This window comes from Lampetra fluviatilis, chromosome 12 (genome assembly GCF_964198595.1).
Source record: "Lampetra fluviatilis chromosome 12, kcLamFluv1.1, whole genome shotgun sequence".
Classification (NCBI taxonomy): domain Eukaryota; kingdom Metazoa; phylum Chordata; class Hyperoartia; order Petromyzontiformes; family Petromyzontidae; genus Lampetra; species Lampetra fluviatilis.
This window is the reverse complement of record NC_136286.1, coordinates 6,233,266-6,257,110: the sequence shown is the minus strand read 5'-3', so window position 1 is coordinate 6,257,110 and position 23,845 is coordinate 6,233,266. Positions and strand designations below refer to the sequence as shown.

General features: G+C 42.5%; 1 protein-coding gene across 2 annotated transcripts in view; it reads right to left on the bottom strand.

Moving 5' to 3' along the window:
• Positions 1-23,157, bottom strand: part of LOC144935092 (semaphorin-4C-like) — a 59,161-nt gene extending 36,004 nt beyond the window's left edge. For both annotated transcript variants that reach the window (XM_078861462.1, XM_078861464.1), the window contains exons 1-2: positions 22,884-23,157; positions 20,088-20,254 (exon numbers count right to left, since the gene is read on the bottom strand). In XM_078861462.1, coding sequence (XP_078717588.1) covers positions 20,088-20,232 — 145 coding nt within the window. In that variant the 5' untranslated portion in view covers positions 20,233-20,254; positions 22,884-23,157. The remainder of the gene's footprint in view (positions 1-20,087; positions 20,255-22,883) is intronic.
• Positions 23,158-23,845: the final 688 nt, after the last annotated feature.

Below are 23,845 nucleotides of genomic sequence, written 5' to 3'. Positions count from 1 at the left end.
ACAAAACAACTTTCCGCTTACTGCTCGTGGCTCAGTGTGTCAAACAAAGCTTGCACAGTTGCAGCTCAGCAGGAAAAACATTCATAGTCAATGGCACATTGTTTGGCTCAGGCTTACCCCTATAGAGCAGTTCAATGGTGCTGCACGCTTCTTGGCCAACCCAGCTAATCAGGCCATTTTGACCACTCATTCCACGTCTCTGCTCAAGAGCACGGAAGGCACACGCCCTGGCTCTCCCATCCACAAACAATGCACATTGTAATTTGTGTGTACACACGTGCCAGCTGTTAAATATGGGGACTATGTCAATGCATTGTTGCGTGATGTATTGTCTTTTTTAAAAATACGATAGAAGTAGAGCCCTGCAATTGCTTACTCACACCACTGCTTGCAGAAGAGCCTTCACTAGATGGGGCTTTAAAGAGCCCCTCTAAGATTCTATTTTGGCCTACTCTTCCACACTGGCCAGGCATCTTGGAGTTACCCAAACTTTACCCCGCCACATATGACCTGCATATAGATTGAATGTGGTGTTCCTTTAGATACTGCTGGGTGAACAGAGGTGGGGTGGGGGGGAGAGATTTAAGAAACTTGCTCATTGTTTCAACTGCCAAGTTAGGAGATATAATCTAACTGGCTTTCTCTGGATCCAGGGTAATAACCATTGCACAAAGGCAGCAATCTCTGTGTACTGTATTGTCTATTGTTTTAAAAACAAGAAACTAAGAAAAATGAACTGTGTATAAGTTAACAGATGGGCAATGTGCTTCATTGCCCTCACACTTGGTGTTTAAAAAGAAATCCAGCAGTCTCATATAAAAAAAGAGCAGCACAGAAACAACCATTCATTATGGTTATTAGACCCCCTATGGCTTTTTTAAAGCAATGTCCATCTGTGCTGCGAGACAATGAAACAAGACAAGTGACAGGTCTTTATTACTCAGAGATGGCGTGCAACATAGGTGTGGTATAGGTACAGTCTCTTCCAAAACAACTTTAAAAAGTGCATTCTACTCACGTTCTGTGGTTTTACAGTGATTCAGCTATGCCCTTCCAGAGGGTTGCATGGCTTAGCAAAATATTAAACACAACTTTCTTTTCCGCCCCCCCCAAAAAAAACACCCACACATCTCCCTACTGGAGGTAAATCCACTCGAGCATTCTTAAAACCAGTTTGACAAGCAATGGCAAATCTGAAAAACACACATCTACCAGATTTTGTATTTGTTTAAAGCATGTTTTATCAAACATATCTCTCCAACTTGAAAATATTGTTGAAATTGTAGGCCTATTTATCATCAATAAAAATGTGCTTATACAAAAACATGATTCGAAATAAACATATCTGTCTTAAAGTAAAAAAAGGTCTAAGCCACTCTTAATTAAAGCACACCTACCCCAAACAAAGCAGAGCCATACATGTAAACAGAGTGTGTTAATCCTGTAAACAATCATAAACAAAACTTATTTACCAATTAGTTTTTTATATTTATCTTTTTACTTGTGTTGTAATACCCATATACATCAGTCCGGTATGTACTTCAAATAATACGTTGTAGTAGAGTACCGATCAGTATTGCATTCGAGCCTAAATCGCCCCGAATGCGCCATATCCTGTCAATTCTCAGAAAGATAAGCAGGATGGAGAGCCTGGAGAGTTGCTTGGTCATAGGGCTATGTTGTGGGCAGCAGAGGGCACACTGTAGCAAAATTATACACTCACACGTTTCATCCTCCCCGCCTTCACCAACCCACACAGACCAGTTTGTAAAAGTACGGTCAAACAACCCACACGACCCGCATGGTGTTTGGGAGGCCCTCATTCAGCAGTGGATCGTACTGTATTTGCAAACTCTTAGATATGGTTGGTATGGAGATTGTATGCTTTAGTCTGTCACCTGTTCCAGTGGACTGGCTGTATAGTATTCGATGGTTGTGCCACGTTTTCACAACCACTGGGAGCCATGCAGTGCTGCCCAGGAATGGTCGAGTTACTGACTCAGTAACCTCCCGATGGGCCCAGGCCCACGTGTCTCCATACTTGGTACGACGTAAAAGTTTTTTTCATCTCACGTAGCAAAAATAACTGTACAAACTATTGATTAAAAAAACAAATATTCTTCATATATTATACAGCTGTAACTGAGACTGTGAATTATGACATTTCATCGAATCCCAAGACAGGGGATGATAAGGGTAGTTCACATACCTGCATGTGATTACAGTACATGCACTTACTCGACACCTTCCACTCCATCTCCTCCCACTGCCTCTTCCCTCGAGCTAACCTCTACAGCCAAGGGGTGGGGGTTGGTAAGTAATCTTGAAAGAAAGTTTGAAACAAAGATTGACACGAGTTAAGTTAGCATATAATACAATGTCCACCCCTTTATAAATTCCACTGCGGAGGGACTTTTGGTCATAGGGGTTTGTTTGACCATACTTCACCATGCTGGTGAGCATTGGTGTTAGCCGTGCCCGGGAATTAAACTCAGGTAGCCGAATTAATTTCACAATGTCCTGAGCACTGGACGGACCACTCTACTCTCGAGTTAGAACAGTCATTGCAATCTATTGTGAACTTTAAAACGAACACAACACGGAAACTAAACCAAGCGAGAGATATCACGGTGCACGTATTTTGTTACTTCGCTGACCTAATAACACCACGACTGGTTCTGAGCTCTGCCTGGCTGTACAGTACAGCATCAGATATTCATACTCACAGGGGACTGAGATACGGGCAGATTGGAACGTCTACACAAAATGACAGTCTCGTCATTCACAAACGCTGCCACTGGGGTGTGGGTGTTTAATTGGTCATGGCGGAGGATATGCGACAATTTTGTCTGTCGTTCAATGCGAGAATGGACTATGGCGACCCGGTTCTGGGATTAAGTGGGAATCCGGCTGCCTGCTGGGTGGGCTGTCATGGAAACGCAGGCTCTTGGGATCGGGCCGGTGCAAGCATCGTGCCAGCGTGGTTCCCACTGGTCATGGAAACAAGGCAAACAGGCCTTTATGGTGTTCTGTCCACAAAGCATTCATTTCTGTGGTTATTAAAACTGCCACTTGGGTGTCGGCTGTATTGTGGACTATAGGGGACGGGTGGCGCAGCAGTAGGGCAAGCGGCTCGCAATGGGAAAGATGCGAATTAAAATCCTGGTTGGGAATTTGCTAAGCCCATCATCCCTCAGAGGGCCCGTTAAATGAGTACCTACTGTGGGGGAAGTCAAACTGTTGTCGCCCCCATCACTGCAATGTGGAATTTACACAACTGGCTCAAGGCTGCAAGCAGAGGAATACCACCTCTATGCTCATTTGAACAAGAATCACTAACCTTTTGTTAAATCTTTGGACGACTGTATACGAATAACACACTAAGTTATAGGAATGCAAAAAAACATACGAAAAATAAGACTTTATTACTGTACAGTGAAAGGAGAGTTGGAGAGTGTTTACACATTCTAGACATATCCTGATAAACACCCATGTGTCTGCCTGCGATGAAACTAAATTTTAAGCTGTATAAATGATTTGACCTTTAGAAATACCAAATGTACGCCACAGCTCGGAACATGCACATACACAGCATCTGCCAGCAGTTACCATGGTTTTCGACCTTTTAGCGGTCCCAGTCGGAGCCACGGAAAATGGAAGCCCTCTTCAAGCAACATATTACCAACATATATATACACGGGGCATGCCTTGACGTTTTTAATTGGACGTCAACAATACAGTCGCATATATTATACACGACTCTTTGCACATCATTGATAAATAGTGCAGTGCTGAAAATATATGTGCACAGACCGCTCATAAAGGGCCTAAGGGAAGAACAAAAAAAATCTGACGTATCTTTTCGTTTCAACATTTATGGCCCTTTACGGAATAAGGAAGCACGTGTATATCCAAAAAAATACGTTCTGTTACGTATCTTAACACACACTACATTAAGAAGCACACAATATATTGTGTAGCAAATATTGTAATCCTGTACAGTGGAATCAAGTCGGGATTAAGGTAGAAACAGACCGCCCTTTATCAATGGAGCCTATTACTCTTGACTTCTCTTTTCCATTGGAACTCGTATTATCTGTGGTGCTATTCTAATTCTTCGTTCTTTCGGTAAAGTCACGTAGAATGGAAATAATAAAATAAAAATAAAACAATATAATTCTCACGACGTTTCGATTGCAACACAAGCAATCATCATCAGGTGTTCAAACTATTCTTTCTTATTTTCCGTGTTTTCCCCCATCGAGTTTTGTTTGCATTTTTCGTGGTTAAGGAGAGTCGTGCCGCAAATGTATCCTGTTATTTCTTGATATTGGTATGTTTTCATGCGGATAAGTGGAGTAAAAATTGCGGATAATAGGATCCACAATATTGGTCTCCCACGTGAGAATAATTCTCCCATGTGGAATGTTTTGGTAGTGGACTTAAAACGTTCTTAAATGCCATGTTATTGTAATTGGAAACATTGCTCAACATAGGCCTCGGCAAGGTAAGGTAACAGGTAAAAACAACGAGCCTATCTTTACCCTACCTTTTACCTTACCACAATACAATCACTCTACCCTTACCTTTTACCCTTTAGCAAGGTAAGGTAAAAGGTCAAAAGCAACGAGCCTACCTTTACCCTACCTTTTACCCTTACCCCATACAAATTACTCGATTACAGGGTAATTGCTGGGGTACTACACATGAAAAAGGTTTATAACAGGTAAATGCTAGGTAGAGCGCTTTATTCATCTATATATATATAAAAAAGGGAAATATGTGAATATGTGTGCCTGTTCGAAATGTTTAGCATACTTCCCAACATGCAACAAACTTGAAATTTGGCATGTGGGCAGCTTCCAGACTGTACACAATGCAAAAAGTATACAAATAGACTTTTGCATTTTGGGGGGGGGGGGGGGGGATTCGCGCAATAATGGATATATTTTGCACGGCAAGTGAGCGTTGACGTCACATCTGTGATGTCACCCGCATGCGGCAGCGTCACGCAGTGTGCCTGCTGACGTCACGCATCTCACCCTCCGCGTAGGCCGTGTATTAATCCAAGACAATAATCGAAGTCTTGGGCGAAGCCGGGTAGTAAAGCTAGTACTGTATAGAATACTCTCGATGATTCCAATTTGAAATGGAGGCCACGGACTGCGTCACGGAGCTTTTAGCGAGCGGTAAACAAGGTATTTACCAGGTAAAACTTCGCGCTATCTTTACCCTACCGGGTAATTCTTCCGCACTTCCTTTACCCTATCCTTTACCTTACCCCTTGGCATGTCGACACCTTTACCCTTTACCCTTTTACCCAGTAAAAAGGGTAAATTACCTTACCGAGGCCTAGCTCAACAGTGGAAATTCTGCTTTTAATATACTGCCGTGGGAATCGAATAGCAGATCTTATAAAACTTAAGCAAGAAATTGACCTTTGCTCTTATCGAACTCCTTCCACCACTTCTAGAAAGTAGCGTCAATGTGAATCACCGCAGGGCACATTCCATGTTTTAAAAGTGACAAGGGGGGGGGGAACTGTAAAGATTCTTTATAAAGGAATGATGATTAGGAACTTTAAGGTCACTTCAGGATTCATTGTAAAACATATTCTCTTCAAAATGTAATAACAACAATAAAAATGTATAGCCCTCTGCGAATCCACTTCTGGATGAAGACCTCCACATGACCCGTCAGTCCTGAGGGTGTTTATTTAACCATACTTCACCATTCTGGTTAGTGCAGTTTGGCGAAGGCAGTGCAATAATCACGAAGCCAGAACTCCCCCCTTCAAAAAAATTGGTAACCTACCATCATATACTGTATAGCATGACCAGCGACACGTTTATCTCATTTGAATTGGCTCTGTAGTAGGTGGAGTTACTTTCAGTAGACAGGCGTAGGAACAAAGACCGCAATGGCAGAGGGTGCAAAGGTGTGTGTGTGTGGGGGATGGGGCAGGGTGGAAGCAATGCGTGGCAGCTGGAAAACATCTTTTGGGGACGCTGAAAAATCCCGTGCCAGGAGCATGAATTAAACCTCACTCAACTCTTGTAATTTGAAACCAGCATCCAACCAAATTGGTGTAGCTGCATTACTTAGATTAGTCACCTTGCATACATACACAAACCATGCCTGGTGGAAAGTACTAATCTTGCAGGCGAGGCACCATCCTGTTTAGCATGCCAGCTACTTGTCGCTATAAATGTGGGTTTGAAAGGGCATTTCTCTCCATATCTTTTTGAAGTTAATAAAAAGCTAGATGATTTTATTTTAATGAATAACGGCCTAGTAATTATTACTACAATTCCTGTGTTGTAGTCAAAATGAATTGCAGTGTTTGGCATTTACATAAGTTGAGCCACCTGGCTTGGTTTTATACTATTCTTCATTGGTGGACAGTTAATCGCCCCTACTGGACGTCTGTAAAAAAATATCTTCCTAGCTCATCGGATTTCTCCAGGATGAATAAAGATTCTGCTTGTGAATTACCAAGGGTGCTGCAGTAGAAATGGCACAGCTCTGCAATTGATTTCCCATGCCACTGTTCATGTGAGGGCTCCGCTAGAGGCAGCTTAAGAGAACCCCTTTATCAACAATTTAACCAACCACACACAACTTGCCGATCTACTAACTTTGGCGTACAAATTCATACTGCTGGGTGGATAGAGACGAGAACATTTAAGAAACTTGTACCATTGTTTCACCTGCCATTCTGGGAGATCTAACCAAACCGGCAACTTCTAAATTGCCGGTCCTGTGTGCTGACCATTAAACCATGGCACCAATCCCATGCTGTGTAATAAGGAAACGTAATTCTGAATGCATTTGTAGCTCAGTCTTTTGTAATGAGGATTTAACTGTGCAGCACTGCAGTGTGCATCATTCACAATAAGGCACCACCCCCTCCTTGATATGTCTGCATAGAGACTAGAAGGGAGGATGTGGTTTAGTTTAAAAGCCTCGTCTAAGTCATCAAGTTTGGTCATTAAAAAAACAAACCCTGTGAAATGCAATTAACTTTTATGTGGCCTGCTTCTTAAAAGTAAACAAATCTTTTAACTTGAATGGCAGTTAGGCAAGTATATTAGGTAGTTCAGTCGTTACATTTTTTATTTATGGTATAAATCACTGTATTGTATAACGTGGTGATATTTATAACAAAACTGTGGCAGATAAAATGCTTTAATACGATTGAACAATTTACGTTTTTTAGTTTAGGATTACTAATGGGGTTTATAGTACGTCAACATTCCAATGGCACGACTGACACAATCCAATTTCCAACATCCAACTTTTCAAATCTTATGTTATAGCAATGAAAGGATTACCACTTTCAAGTTAAAAGTGATGTTCCCCAGTAAAAGGTGCAGCCCTGCAATTGCTCATGCCACCACTGCCGGAAAGGCCTCCTCTAAACGGAGCCCAAGCGAGCCCCTCTCGAGGATGTTTTGGCTTACTCTTCCACACTGGCCAGACGTCTTGAAGTCATTGGCAGCATCTACACTTTACCCCACTACACGCGACCTGTGGATCCACAAATTGTGGCGTACCCAGAATTGAAGCTTCCGTGATTGCAAGGATTCACTCTTTGGTTTTTTCGGTAAAGTCACGTAGGTAAAAAATAAAATAAATGAAAACAACTAAACTAAACTTAGGCGGATGTGCTTTCGCTACGTTGTCCCCACCTGCAGAAGGATGCTTGTTTCGATTTAAAGCTTTCGTGACTGCAGGGATTCATCTTCTTGGTTCTTTCGGCAAAGTCACGTAGAAGGGAAGTAATAAAATAATAAAAATAAAACATAATAAAACAATTCTCACGACGTTTCGGCCACAACGCAAGCAGCCGTCCTCAGGCGAAGAATGAGAACATTATCAAGCTAGGAGCTTATATAGGTGTAGCGAGGAGGAGCGCCTTAACAAAAGAATGTGCATATGAAGAGGAATTTAGCATACCAATGGACAATGCGTAGGGGGTGGGCGGAGGGGTTTCAAAGTCCCATTATGCCCATGCATTATGCAGGATCAACAGCACCACGGGGGGGCGCAAGGAACAGCGTTAATAAAGGACAGGAATGTTAGTGATATGTAGCTGCATTTACCAAACAACCACGTAGAAAACCGAAGTGAAAACTACATAAAAAAAAACTAAAAAACTAAAATATAAACTGATACTTACTATACTCTACAATAAGCTGAGTTACTAACAACAAATAATAAAATTACAATTCTACGTCGTAAGAAGTATATAATATACTTCCATCTAAACTTTATTCTCTTAGCATATACAGTACTATATACTGCCATAGATAAACCCAACATTAAATTATATACTGTATTGCTGTAAACCACCCTATACTTTATACATTTTAATATAACACTATGTATTATTCAACTCACCCTAATGTGTATCGAAATGGTTTATTACGTCCTTCCAATGATTGCTAAGCCTGAATCCATCTTCTCGGTTAAAATTGTCTCTGTGTATGTATATGTGGATCGCCTCATGAACGAATCTCTCATGATAGCCAGATGGCTTGCAGAGAACCTCCGTCTTGGAGAAGTCAATGTCATGTGAGCCCACTGAGTTGTAACAGTGGTCTGCCACGGCTGAGGTGTTTGTCCTACCGTGTTTTAGATCAGCTTTATGTTCACGAATGCGGTCTGAGACGTGTCGTTTGGTTTCCCCAATGTAACTGCTACCACAGAGGCAACTTAGTTTGTAGACGCCAGGGTACTGTATGTCTGGAATCACATCTTTTACAGATGGTACCAGATCACGGATTTTATGTACTGTGTTGAATCGGACCTGGATCTTGTGTTTAATCAGGATTTTGGAGATCTTTTTTGTGACCCCAGCAATGTAGGGTAAGGTGATGGTCTTGAAAGGCTCCTCAACAGGATCTTTCTTGATGGTTGGAGTGATGGCTTTGCGGATTGTGTAGTCGGAGTAACCATTAGCCTTAAGAGCTTGGCGTACGTGTTTGAGTTCACTGGAAATGTGTTCATGGTCGGAGATGCATTGGGCTCTATGATATAGAGTCTTGATGAGGGAATTCTTCTGGCATGGATGGTGGTGGGAATCCGGTTTTAGATAAGCATCCGTGTGGGTGGCTTTCCTGTAGACAGAGTGGCTCATTGAACCATCAGGTCTCCTTTTGATTAGGACATCCAAAAAGGGTAGCTTGCCATCATTTTCGACTTCCATAGTGAATCTGATGGCTGGGTGTATAGAATTGATGTGGTCGAGAAATTGGTCTAGAGCAGGCCGGCCATGTGGCCAGATGACAAAAGTGTCGTCTACGTACCTCTTCCATAAGGTCGGGCGTAGAGTGGCAGTCTGGATGGCGTCCGTCTCAAATTTTTCCATGAAGATGTTGGCTACAACCGGAGATAGGGGGGAGCCCATTGGGGTGCCCTCAATTTGCTTGTAGAAGGTTCCATTCCAGGTGAAGTATGTATTGGTTAAGCAGTGTCTCACCAGGGGGGGTACCCCAGCATTTAATCCTTGATGAACCAAGTCTTCAATGATTGCGATGGTGTCAGGCACAGGCACCTTGGTGAACAAGGAAACCACATCAAAACTGACAAGCAGGTCCTCTGGGGACAGGGCAATCCCCTTGATTGTCGATACCAGGTCAGTAGAGTTTAGTACTGCAGAGGTGGTTTTTCCAGTGAAAGGCCGTAGGATTTCGGACAAAAAACGAGCCAGTTTGTAAGTGGGGGAGTTGATAGTAGAGACAATGGGACGAAGAGGTGTATCTTCTTTATGTATCTTTGGCAAGCCGTACAATCTTGGTGGCCTGGCTGCAGAAGGTTTCAACGAGAACTGTTTGGTCTGATCAATTAATGCGGTTGAAGCAGAAATGATGTTGTTGGTTTTGGAGACGAGGCTGTTGGTGGGGTCTCTTTTTATTTTTGTGTAGCTGCCATCGTTGAGTAGTTCTTGAATTTTGTTGTTGTATTCTATTTTGTCCATGATGACAGTGGCATTGCCTTTGTCGGCTGAGAGGATGACAATGTCATCCCTCTTTTTTAATTGAGCTAATTCAAAACGCTCATCTTTGCTGATGTTGCTAGCTGGCATCTTAGCGTTTTTGAGGGTTACAGAGATTTCAGATCTTGCTACGTCTGCAGCGATGTGACTCAAGCCCTTGAGAGCTACATCTACTCGAGCAATTATATCATTAACTGGTATGTGTCTAGGTGTGACTGCAAAGTTTAGTCCTTTAGCTAAGACGGATTTCAAACCTTCAGAAATAGGACTGTTACTGCGATTAATTACGACTTTGTTAACATCTAGCTTTTCAATGTGTGGGTCCGGTTTCTTGTTTGAGAGGCGGTTGAATTTGGAAATCAAGTTGTCCTTACATTTAGTCGACATAGCGGCAGCTGAAGAGGCAGTCATTTTTTCCACGTGTTCCCAATCCGATGTGGACATTGTTGCACTCAAAGATAAGTGTGATTTGTAGAGTGTCTTGTCTAACTGATCTAGTTCGGTGCGCGTAAGTCTGATTTTCTCTGAGATAAGAGCTAAGCTAGTTCTAGACAGAATTCGTTTCGCATTAGAAGAAGTTACAGCAGCAGATGTTAGTGTAAATGCGTTTGGTATTACCTTAGAGTCGCGGCATCTCTTCAGAAAGGTGAGAGACTCGATTAGCTGAGCCTTCTTATCCCGGAGCTTGTTGAAGGATCTCAAAGTTATGTGGAAACCCTCCCCGTAGAGGCGGTTAAATTTCGATTTAAAGCTTTCGTGACTGCAGGGATTCATCTTCTTGGTTCTTTCGGTAAAGTCACGTAGAAGGGAAGTAATAAAATAATAAAAATAAAACATAATAAAACAATTCTCACGACGTTTCGGCCACAACGCAAGCAGCCGTCCTCAGGCGAAGAATGAGAACATTATCAAGCTAGGAGCTTATATAGGTGTAGCGAGGAGGAGCGCCTTAACAAAAGAATGTGCATATGAAGAGGAATTTAGCATACCAATGGACAATGCGTAGGGGGTGGGCGGAGGGGTTTCAAAGTCCCATTATGCCCATGCATTATGCAGGATCAACAGCACCACGGGGGGGCGCAAGGAACAGCGTTAATAAAGGACAGGAATGTTAGTGATATGTAGCTGCATTTACCAAACAACCACGTAGAAAACCGAAGTGAAAACTACATAAAAAAAAAAACTAAAAAACTAAAATATAAACTGATACTTACTATACTCTACAATAAGCTGAGTTACTAACAACAAATAATAAAATTACAATTCTACGTCGTAAGAAGTATATAATATACTTCCATCTAAACTTTATTCTCTTAGCATATACTTCTAATGCGAAACGAATTCTGTCTAGAACTAGCTTAGCTCTTATCTCAGAGAAAATCAGACTTACGCGCACCGAACTAGATCAGTTAGACAAGACACTCTACAAATCACACTTATCTTTGAGTGCAACAATGTCCACATCGGATTGGGAACACGTGGAAAAAATGACTGCCTCTTCAGCTGCCGCTATGTCGACTAAATGTAAGGACAACTTGATTTCCAAATTCAACCGCCTCTCAAACAAGAAACCGGACCCACACATTGAAAAGCTAGATGTTAACAAAGTCGTAATTAATCGCAGTAACAGTCCTATTTCTGAAGGTTTGAAATCCGTCTTAGCTAAAGGACTAAACTTTGCAGTCACACCTAGACACATACCAGTTAATGATATAATTGCTCGAGTAGATGTAGCTCTCAAGGGCTTGAGTCACATCGCTGCAGACGTAGCAAGATCTGAAATCTCTGTAACCCTCAAAAACGCTAAGATGCCAGCTAGCAACATCAGCAAAGATGAGCGTTTTGAATTAGCTCAATTAAAAAAGAGGGATGACATTGTCATCCTCTCAGCCGACAAAGGCAATGCCACTGTCATCATGGACAAAATAGAATACAACAACAAAATTCAAGAACTACTCAACGATGGCAGCTACACAAAAATAAAAAGAGACCCCACCAACAGCCTCGTCTCCAAAACCAACAACATCATTTCTGCTTCAACCGCATTAATTGATCAGACCAAACAGTTCTCGTTGAAACCTTCTGCAGCCAGGCCACCAAGATTGTACGGCTTGCCAAAGATACATAAAGAAGATACACCTCTTCGTCCCATTGTCTCTACTATCAACTCCCCCACTTACAAACTGGCTCGTTTTTTGTCCGAAATCCTACGGCCTTTCACTGGAAAAACCACCTCTGCAGTACTAAACTCTACTGACCTGGTATCGACAATCAAGGGGATTGCCCTGTCCCAAGAGGACCTGCTTGTCAGTTTTGATGTGGTTTCCTTGTTCACCAAGGTGCCTGTGCCTGACACCATCGCAATCATTGAAGACTTGGTTCATCAAGGATTAAATGCTGGGGTACCCCCCCTGGTGAGACACTGCTTAACCAATACATACTTCACCTGGAATGGAACCTTCTACAAGCAAATTGAGGGCACCCCAATGGGCTCCCCCCTATCTCCGGTTGTAGCCAACATCTTCATGGAAAAATTTGAGACGGACGCCATCCAGACTGCCACTCTACGCCCGACCTTATGGAAGAGGTACGTAGACGACACTTTTGTCATCTGGCCACATGGCCGGCCTGCTCTAGACCAATTTCTCGACCACATCAATTCTATACACCCAGCCATCAGATTCACTATGGAAGTCGAAAATGATGGCAAGCTACCCTTTTTGGATGTCCTAATCAAAAGGAGACCTGATGGTTCAATGAGCCACTCTGTCTACAGGAAAGCCACCCACACGGATGCTTATCTAAAACCGGATTCCCACCACCATCCATCCCAGAAGAATTCCCTCATCAAGACTCTATATCATAGAGCCCAATGCATCTCCGACCATGAACACATTTCCAGTGAACTCAAACACGTACGCCAAGCTCTTAAGGCTAATGGTTACTCCGACTACACAATCCGCAAAGCCATCACTCCAACCATCAAGAAAGATCCTGTTGAGGAGCCTTTCAAGACCATCACCTTACCCTACATTGCTGGGGTCACAAAAAAGATCTCCAAAATCCTGATTAAACACAAGATCCAGGTCCGATTCAACACAGTACATAAAATCCGTGATCTGGTACCATCTGTAAAAGATGTGATTCCAGACATACAGTACCCTGGCGTCTACAAACTAAGTTGCCTCTGTGGTAGCAGTTACATTGGGGAAACCAAACGACACGTCTCAGACCGCATTCGTGAACATAAAGCTGATCTAAAACACGGTAGGACAAACACCTCAGCCGTGGCAGACCACTGTTACAACTCAGTGGGCTCACATGACATTGACTTCTCCAAGACGGAGGTTCTCTGCAAGCCATCTGGCTATCATGAGAGATTCGTTCATGAGGCGATCCACATATACATACACAGAGACAATTTTAACCGAGAAGATGGATTCAGGCTTAGCAATCATTGGAAGGACGTAATAAACCATTTCGATACACATTAGGGTGAGTTAAATAATACATAGTGTTATATTAAAATGTATAAAGTATAGGGTGGTTTACAGCAATACAGTATATAATTTAATGTTGGGTTTATCTATGGCAGTATATAGTACTGTATATGCTAAGAGAATAAAGTTTAGATGGAAGTATATTATATACTTCTTACGACGTAGAATTGTAATTTTATTATTTGTTGTTAGTAACTCAGCTTATTGTAGAGTATAGTAAGTATCAGTTTATATTTTAGTTTTTTAGTTTTTTTTTTATGTAGTTTTCACTTCGGTTTTCTACGTGGTTGTTTGGTAAATGCAGCTACATATCACTAACATTCCTGTCCTTTATTAACGCTGTTCCTTGCGCCCCCCCGTGGTGCTGTTGATCCTGCATAATGCATGGGCATAATGGGACTTTGAAACCCCTCCGCCCACCCCCTACGCATTGTCCATTGGTATGCTAAATTCCTCTTCATATGCACATTCTTTTGTTAAGGCGCTCCTCCTCGCTACACCTATATAAGCTCCTAGCTTGATAATGTTCTCATTCTTCGCCTGAGGACGGCTGCTTGCGTTGTGGCCGAAACGTCGTGAGAATTGTTTTATTATGTTTTATTTTTATTATTTTATTACTTCCCTTCTACGTGACTTTACCGAAAGAACCAAGAAGAAGGATGCTTGTGTTGCGCCCAAAACGTCGTGATTTAATTGAGTTGTTTTCATTTATTTTATTTTTTTTCCTACGTGACTTTACCGAAAACACCAAAGAGTATGTGGTGTACCCATTTGTACTGCTGGGTGATAGGCGGGGGTACTTTAGAAACCTGCCCCACTGTTTCAACTGCCGCACTGGGAGGCCGAACCAGTGACCTCTGGATTACCAGACTAGTGTGCAAACCATTACACCATGGCAGCATCCCTCACTTGATCTATGATCACACCAACTTCAAGTACATAACTGTCAACCCGTTTACATTGCAGGAACAGTAGATAGAAAAAAATCTAAACTGTGCCTTTAACATTATACATTCGAGTAGCATTTACTATACACAATGGATGCACTCACCCGAAGGACTTTTATGGTAATAATTCGAATAACAATGCTCGAAAAACCACATTCACGGCAGTAATTTGCAGAACATGATCAACGGAAGACGAAAATCAACCTGCAAAGCTACCAGAAGGGTAGCTGTTCAATGTGTACCCAAGTGTGTTTATTGGTCAACAGACGTTGACTTCTGAACTTCAAAAGCTTGCACGGTTTCATAACCAATATGCGTCACCATTAAACCTTTTTCCCAGGCCTTTTTCAATGATTTTACATCTGGGTTTAAAATACCGGGCAAGATGCTGTGAACGGATGTGAAAAGTTGGGTATATTTCTGAAACACTATGAACCTCACTGCTTCCTGCTGAGCTCCTGGAGTGTATTGCTTCTCCCCATGGCACACATCAATATCCTTTGTCAAGGAGTCAAGACATAAACATGCCAGTGAGGATAAATCACTCAACACAATCACTGTGTGGGTAAAGCTTCAGTGGGGGTGATCAGGTTCCCTCAAATTAACTTAAAACACAGCTTAATTTTCAAGGTTTCTTCGAATTACAACAGCGCAGCATTTTCATTCTCTATACATGATTCCATTACATATTGAACAAATTTTCCTAATCTTACAAAGGTTGAAGTTTTAACGAACATAACTTATGAGTGGGGCAGTGGTTTTACAGTGATTAGTGTCCTGCACTACAGTACTTTGGCCAGGAATCCAACTCGAATTGCCTGGATCAGTTATATTAGTGCAAAGTGATAGATTAACCTGTCCTGGGCTCCCCCACCCCCCTCCAGTATTAACCTGCACTTACCAGTGTAAAGTATGGTCGAACAAACCACCCTAACATACAACAGGTGGAAAGGCCTTCATCTGCAAATAATAGCACACATTTAAAGTGAAGAGATATACTGTTATATTCTTGGTTATTTCGGTAAAGTCATGTAGAAGGGAAATAATAAAATATAAAAAATATAAAACAATAAAATTGTATTGTTTCATATTTTTTATATTTTATTATTTCCCTTCTACGTGCCTTTACCGAAATAACCAAGAATATGAATCCCTGCAGTCACGAAAGCTTTAAATCAACAGATATACTGTTCTCTAAAAGCCTAAAATTCACATCTAACTTCTACATACCTTTATAAAGTTGAAATATTTGTTATGATAAAATATGCGATTTAAATGTATAATAATGTATCTACAGCCCATTTTACATTATAACTCACCATTGATGTTAGCCGTGCCTCGAAATCGAACTCAAGTCGGCGGTTTTTGTAGCACACTCTGCTCATCACTCGCACCACCATTTCACCCCGCAATTTTATTTAATTTTCCTTACAACCTCAACTACAAACAGATGAAAATGAAACGTATGCATACAGATGGTTTTAAACGGCTGACCTCGGTGAAGTGACATCATCCGGTCTTGGCAGTTTGCAGAGAGACTACAACTGCAGTGCTCACATTTGGCACATACGTTGACGATGCACATTACATCACGCAGTCCCCTCTACGAGCATTCCGACATGCAAATGCTATCACAGAGTGGTACCATGTGGAAAAACAATTACATGCATGTGCATCCACTATTAGTGCTGTTGCCTTTGTGAAAATGAAACATGTGTAATTGATTCTATATTGTACACAAAGACGTATGCCTTGTTATGCAGGGAACTTTATTCCCACACTCGACTTATATATGTTTTTTTTAAATACATACTGTATGCAGGCCGGTTAAAATGTGGTAATTTGAACGAATTATTTTAATCCAATGGGTGTGCTTTTCCTGTGTTTCCATCTGGGTGTCCTCTATTATGAGTTATACTTCAAATTGCCTCTGCGCACTTCTCCAATGCAAAATTACTGTATTAACGTTAACTGGAAAATATAGCACTCGACATAGCTGCCAAAGAACATGAAATAAAACAAAGCCACAGATCACTTGCAATGTTTTCCCTTTTCAATGCAATTAGAAACAATACCACGAAGTCAATTGACAAATACCCAGCAAAGGATGCAATCTTTTTTTGGAGCAGCCAATAGCAAAACGTGACGCTTACCTTTAGACATTTTTTTTAAACACATCGGTCAATAACTCAGCACTAAAGCAATAAACAAATAATGCCATAACAGGCGAAATCTTCGTCCAATGGCCCTTAATAACATAGTGACCACTTCTGCAATGAACCGTCACCTGGTGCAGTACAATATAATAATTTCCCCCTCTTATTGATGGTGTTGAGCTTTTTTTTGTTATGTGTGGCACTGCTGCCAAAGCAGTATCACATCTGTTGTTTTAAAAAATAATCACAAAGTTATACCCATCGTTTTTAATATCACAAATACATGTGTACACCGGAGCATGTAAACACTTGAGAACCCCATGGGAAAATCTTTGCCCTGGAATACATCCGGAGGATCTCGCCGTCGAGTGAGAGCAACTCAAACATTGACACAATCGGCTCTCCAGCCAGCTGTGCCTACAGTATTAACATGTTAATGAAAGCTCGAACCAAACTGTCAGGACTGGAGCCCAATCACCACTTGCTATTGACATTCAAATGAGACCGGGAAAGACCAATCACTACTGTCTGATGGCACATAAGCCAAGCCTCTAATTTCATCATTGTTTAGGAAGCAAATTGAATTTCTCAATGCCCAAGATCTAACCACAATACTCAGAGCCAAATAAAGCGCGACTTTAAACGAATATGCAAAAGTAGCCTTGGATGCTATCCTATAACGGTGGAACGTCAGCAAGCCATCTGAGAACGTGTGGCCATGGCTTGTACGTTGATGACTTCATTAAATACAGCACTGTATACACGATACACATTACATCACCCAAGGCCAAACAGGCACCTCAAACCTCCCCCCCCTGGCATATACTGTACGACAGCAAATATAATTTACTTGCTTAAACAGATACGTTCTGTACTTTCCACCACAGGCTTTGTATAGCTGCGCATATTAGTCTAATAATAATTTACAATCCTTTGTTAATAAACTGATGGATAAAGACCTCTCCACGATGTGTCTGTCGGTCGTGGGGGTTACTTAACTATACTTCACCCCGCTGGACTGTGTGGGTTTGTGAAGACAGGAGGGCACCCAGGTCCATTTTCAAAATATCACTTTCAATTGATGCTTGCTTGTGGCCGGGAATCTAACCCTGTAAGCTTGGTTCATTGCGCAGTGTGCTAAGCACCGAGCTCACCGCTTGCATCCCCTTGGTCTAATTAGCAGGCACTATTCACATGAATGTATTATTTTTTAAACAAAGGCTCTGTAACCAAAGCACAAATATGCAATCCTAATTTCATCATGATTTGGCCCAACAGACGCCCTCATTTGGCCTTCTTACTACAATGTGTACACACTTTATAAGCGAAACCCATTTTTCATTAACAGTATACACGTGTGCAGGATCTTAAGTGTTGTTTATACTGTATATACAAGCATATTTCACTGTCCAAATGTAATTACCCTACTGTACACCTTAACCATTATTGTCAAGTTAACTCCACGTTCCATCAACTGATAAAATGCAGTACAAATCAGTCACATGACTAGCTTTAAGCCAAGTCCAGCTCTAATGCGATTTAACCTGATGGTGGTTGTGTGGCCCTTGACCGATCACCCAGAATGCTCCCAATCGCTCACCACCACCGGTCTAGCGGTGGTGGATGCCTTTAATCCAGCACTATGGAGGCGAGAGTTGGTGTATCACACAAATGGTTGCTGACACTCCCTTTCTGTTGACGTCAAGCTGCCTTATACCATGGCTTGTCAGGAGAATGGAGTACAGCAAATGTGGACTAATCTCCACCTGGGTCTATCAATGTTGGATAGAGCGTTGCCCACTCGCACACGTGGATTTTTTTACAGGTGCTCCGGTTTCCCCTCAACATGTATAGACGCTTATCGATTGGCTCAACACGTTTTAACATACAGTACATGCACCACCATGTGCTGTGAATTGTGCAATATCGTGAGAAGCAGTTCGCATGAATGATGCTATATAATAGCCTGAATAGTGCCTGGATGGGTGACCACCTTGCACAAATAGGTTTGTCATGGACCACTGCTGTGCTGCGTGGTGGTCAGGAGTGGGCAGTGCAACAGCATCCATTGTTGTAGAGTACTTATATGCTCCCACATCTATTCCCCCCATCTTAACCAACCTTCACTGCCCAACGCGGTGAAGAATGGCAAAATAACCCACATGGCCCACACATACATGTACACGGTGACGTAGTGGAGAAAGAAAGTCGACAAATCCCGCTGGGAGATAGAGGTGCTATGGTAAGCATTAACTGATTTGGTCTCTTATGCAGATTACCAAATGTGGACAGACCAGAGTTCCAGCACTGTGGATGCCGAGACTCGGTGGATGAAACATTATCAAGGCGTGAAGCTAAAAACTGAAGCATTAATTTGCCATGGTCGCAAACATAGCTCGAACAAGTACATAAAGTGTAATGTTGTGGTACTTAACTTTAAGCCTATCCACTTACATGTAAGCCTACCAATCTATGTAAACATGCGTTATCGGTGTCATTTCTCATGCAAAACTTGTGGCACATTAAAGCAGAACTTATATGGTGAGACAGCGTTAGGCAGGACGTCGTCCAAGTGTATGAACGGACAATCCGCGCAATGTGGAACACGCTGTAACCACATCCTTCAATTCTGAGTGGCGCAAAGGATAGATTACGGGCCGCATACTGTTTGGAGAAAAGACACTGCCAGCATAAGTGCCTGCTGTGTTTTTAAGTTTACAATGGGCACCGTTGCCGGATCTCCTTGTGTTTTTTAGAAACGCCCAACCCTAAACGTAGTAACCTGGTATAAAAACACACAACCCCAGCCCACAGCAGCACACTGTAATTTATCTGGGAGCATTAATGATGAGACTAGGAAGAAAATGACTTATGACCATGAAAGAGAATAACAGCTTGTGGAGGAATACTGCCAACTATCAGCGCAAAGTCATAGTACACTCCAGTATTCTCTCCCGTACGAATTACATAAACATATATACAACTGCTGCACAATTAGTTCCTAAATTACGAATATTTCAACACGAATGAATGCATCTCGGTGTGGGGTGGTGCTGCAGTGGTTGGCGCACTGTTACAAGCCCGATGACCCGAGTTTGATTATTGGCCATGGATAGTGAGAGAATAATAATTAATCAACATTGGGAAGAGATATCTAAACCAGTCCAGGGCACCCCCTTAACCAACCTACTCTAACCATGATGGTGAAGTATGGTTAAACAATCCCAATAATTATGCATGGCATGGAGAGGTCTTAATTAGCAGTGTTATAACGAATGTGTCTAAATGATTATTACAGTATCAGTATTATTATTTAATTATACATCTCCATTAAAATAACACCGGAAAATGGATGACTTTCATTAAGGCGGTTCTAAAGTAAATGAAGGGTAAAACAAAAAAACAAAGAATGGGGGGTGGGGGGGAGCAGATTGCACACACATTCAAATGTAAATGTATACACGGGTAGACACAAAGCACTCACCATCGTAGCGCACCACAATGCGGGGCGTTGGGTCCTCACTTATGGCAGCTGGGCTGAGGCACAGCAGGGTCAACAGCAAGGCTGAGGGGGAGGCCATCCCATGGGCACAACGACGTCCCTGTCTGAGGCCAGTGCTCCCCACCATCCCAGAGCACTCCTACACAGCCCTGCGAGACACACACGTACACACATGCGAGATGTTTTAGATAGTAGGTTATTGCAGGACATCTTGTTATGTGGTCACGGTGCGATGGTAAGCACACTGCAATTGCAATCCAGAGGTCCCCAGTTTGATTACATCTCCTGTTATGGGCGGTTGAAACAATGAGCGAGTTTCTTAAATCAACTCCCGCCACCAGCAGAATGTGAATGGGTACACCACTGTGCTGGGGCGGTAAAGTCTTCCAAGACGTCTGGCCAGCATGGAAGAGTAGGCCAAAAATGTCCTCTACCAGGGAGCTCTCCAGAGCCTCCACTAAAGTACCCTTAGGTTAGAGGCCCTTCCGCCAGTAATGGCGTGAGCAAGCAATTACAGTGGCACCATACCTTCATACAGGCAATATTGTTATTTCCCATGAGAAATCAACAAAATAGTACAGTAAAACTGTAGTCACATACATCATTGACTGGCCATGACTGAAATTAGTGTTTTACTTACATTGGCACATGCCAGCAATATTCGTGTGGAACTTGCTATCTCCCGGGGAGGGGTGACAGAGGACCACGCTAAAAACCTGGCACGGTTTCATTCCTGACCGTGGCTTACATCCGACATAAGGACCGATTGTTTATTCCCCCTCCTCAGCATTGTGAGCAGATCTTCATCTAACAGGACTGACAAAGAGCTGTACACATTGGCACCTCACCGATTTGCTTTGCTTTGTTGCGAGAAATGCAATTAAATAATACCGAACATATGCCCACCTCACTTTGTGTGTGGAGTATTTGTACATGCAATGTGTGCAAACAGTATGCATACGTATAAACTCTCCCTTATACGGAATAGCTGACAAAAAAGGCGAATGTCTGCATAAGGATTGCAGTGTGGTGTACAGTACTGGATTGTTTATTGTTGGCAGGGTGGTACATGAGGTAACATCTCAATATTGGAAGGAATACCATTTAAAATTGCGGTCATGATCATCATTACCATTCTTTGGTGGTAGAAAACAATGAATACAACTTTGTTCGCCATTAACTTAAGTTGTCATATGGCAAGACATGCAATGCCAAATTTTGCACTTTAAAGGACATAAACTCAATATAAAACTATAATTGATTCTGCAAACCCACACATGCACACATTATCAGGTCATGATCAATTTCGACTGCTGGATGAAGGCCCCCTCCCCAAGTCCTTGTCATCTCTTACGGACCAGCGACGTAGCGATAATAATAATCCACCTAGCACCATTCCACGAGCTGATTTCATTGCTCCATCTCCGCCACGGACGTCAACTCTAGCGGGTTCCCTCTCCCTTCGCTGCCATTCATTCCATCATTAGTCTCGACCACCGACCACCATCAATTCCTTTATAGCGACGTGTCCTGCCCAAAAGCCCCGTTTGTCTCTCCGTGTAATTGCAAGCATGTGCTTCTCACCCCCGTACCATGCTGCTGTGCACGTCCATCTCTACACCCACACATACTCAGCATTGTTTACATATAAGTAGTACTAACGCGGTCGCCTACAAAACACTGCATTACTCCAGTACACTCAACATACAGGCAAAGCATTGCAATTCAGCACACAGCAGTTCACCGTAACGCTGAACTGTGAAATAACATGACAATTGGATAGAATTTGCGGTGCTTTGTCAATCCACTGGTGGATGAGGGCCTCCCGGACGGCGTATCGTATGTTGTTTGACCATCACTCGGGCTGGTGAAGATAGTGGGGCAGGCTGGTTGGGACATCACTCGCCACTGACGTTAAGCCGTGACCGGGAGTCGAACTCGTGCCAGGCTGGGTTCATATCACAGTGCGTAAATCGATGCGGCCACCGCTCCCATCCTTACCACCACCACCACCTCTCAATAACACAATTATCAAGAGCACACAATTCTAACCGAGAAGAGAATACAAAAATATCTCTGCGTGTAATAATATATATTAGACAGCCAAACAAACCCATGACAACGCTACTCACCTGACATTAAAGTGGTCGATATTCAGGATGTTACCTAGCAAAGGTACCCAAGCTTGTGCTAACTACACAGCAGTGTACGCATGCCTAAGGAAGTACACACAAGCTATTTAAATTCACACCTTCATGGCCAACGCCTTAAGTACACCATCTATATACGTGTATGTGTTTGTTTAGTACAGCAAAGCATTCGTTTGAAAGGGTCCCTTGTACAGTAGTTTATAAACGAGTCATATCGTGCGTGTGTAAATACACACATCATGCAATGTGTGTATCTATATGTATTTACAAAGACACACACATACAATGGCATTGGCACAATGTAACAATACAGAACCACAGGCGCGTCTACGTTTCTTTCGTTATACAATAAAATAAATCACATCAACAACAAGAAAGGCGGATGGGGAGTTTAATTAAACCCAGCACGCAGTGCTCGTGAGATAAGTTTCGCGTTGTTTAACATCTTTTCCTGTAACATTGCTCCACGAAATTTGTTACCATACCTCGTCCCATTAGTTTAACCCGACCCTGAATCCTAATCATCATCTCTGTCTCGCCGTGTGCAATAATGGCTATCGGCAAACAATACAAACGTGGTTTAAGCGGTGTCCGTGAATGTGTTCACACACAAAGCAGCAGCACGTACCGAAATGACGCTGCTACCCCTCTGGTTTAGACCGAGGACGTCCCGCTCCGTGACGCTAAAATAAAGGGAGAAAGACGAACGAGTGGGTGCGTCTTGTGTTATAAAGCAAACAACTTTTATGGTCGAACGAAAACGACCAAAAGTTGCCGAGCCACGATGATAGTTTTCGACTGAGGAGGAGGGCATCGGACCCAAAGCTGCTGTGGCTTGAGACGTGGGCGGCCCTCAACACCACCAGAGGGCCTCTATCATTGGCCGCTTGTGGCTTGATGTCCACACCCACTTCGCGTCGTCTACACTGCCACACAGGCTGCCGGGTGGGATACAGGAGGACACAGTGGTGGTGGTGGGGGGCTTTTTGCTCGCTTGCCTTGTGGGCTCTGGTGTCACGGATTCATTCACCGTCAAGCTTGGCCCCACACAACTCTTGCTCCACCTTCAGCTTGCTTTCTTTCTCGTCCAGTTTTTGCAGGGTCTTTTGTATGTGTGTGTGTGTTTTTTAGAGTAGCCGCAAAATGTTTGGTGGGATTTTGGTGTCTCCTGTTTTTCCTTTTTTTTTGATCTCGTGGAAAATCTTGAGTAATGTATACGTTCTTATGATGAATGTCTATAAAGCGCAGTCACTAAAAAACTGTGCTTTTTCATATTTTATCACCTTCCTAATAAGGTTGAAAGCGCGGATACTTTAGATCTTCACGTGTGTATGTCGAGGTGGGGCACAAATCGTAACAATTACCCAATTTGAACACACTACTAAGTTACTTGATGGCCTTAGCCTATGCATTCGATTTGTTTGTATCCCGACATCATAGTAGGCAACATGTATTCTTAAAAATATACTTCTGAGGCCAAATATGAACATTTGTACATATTCATGATTTTTCGTCCTTGCTTGTATCGTCTTTGAGACATTTGTTTCTTCTGTTGCAGTCATGCTTGCTTGCTTTTCTTTCTTCAGATCT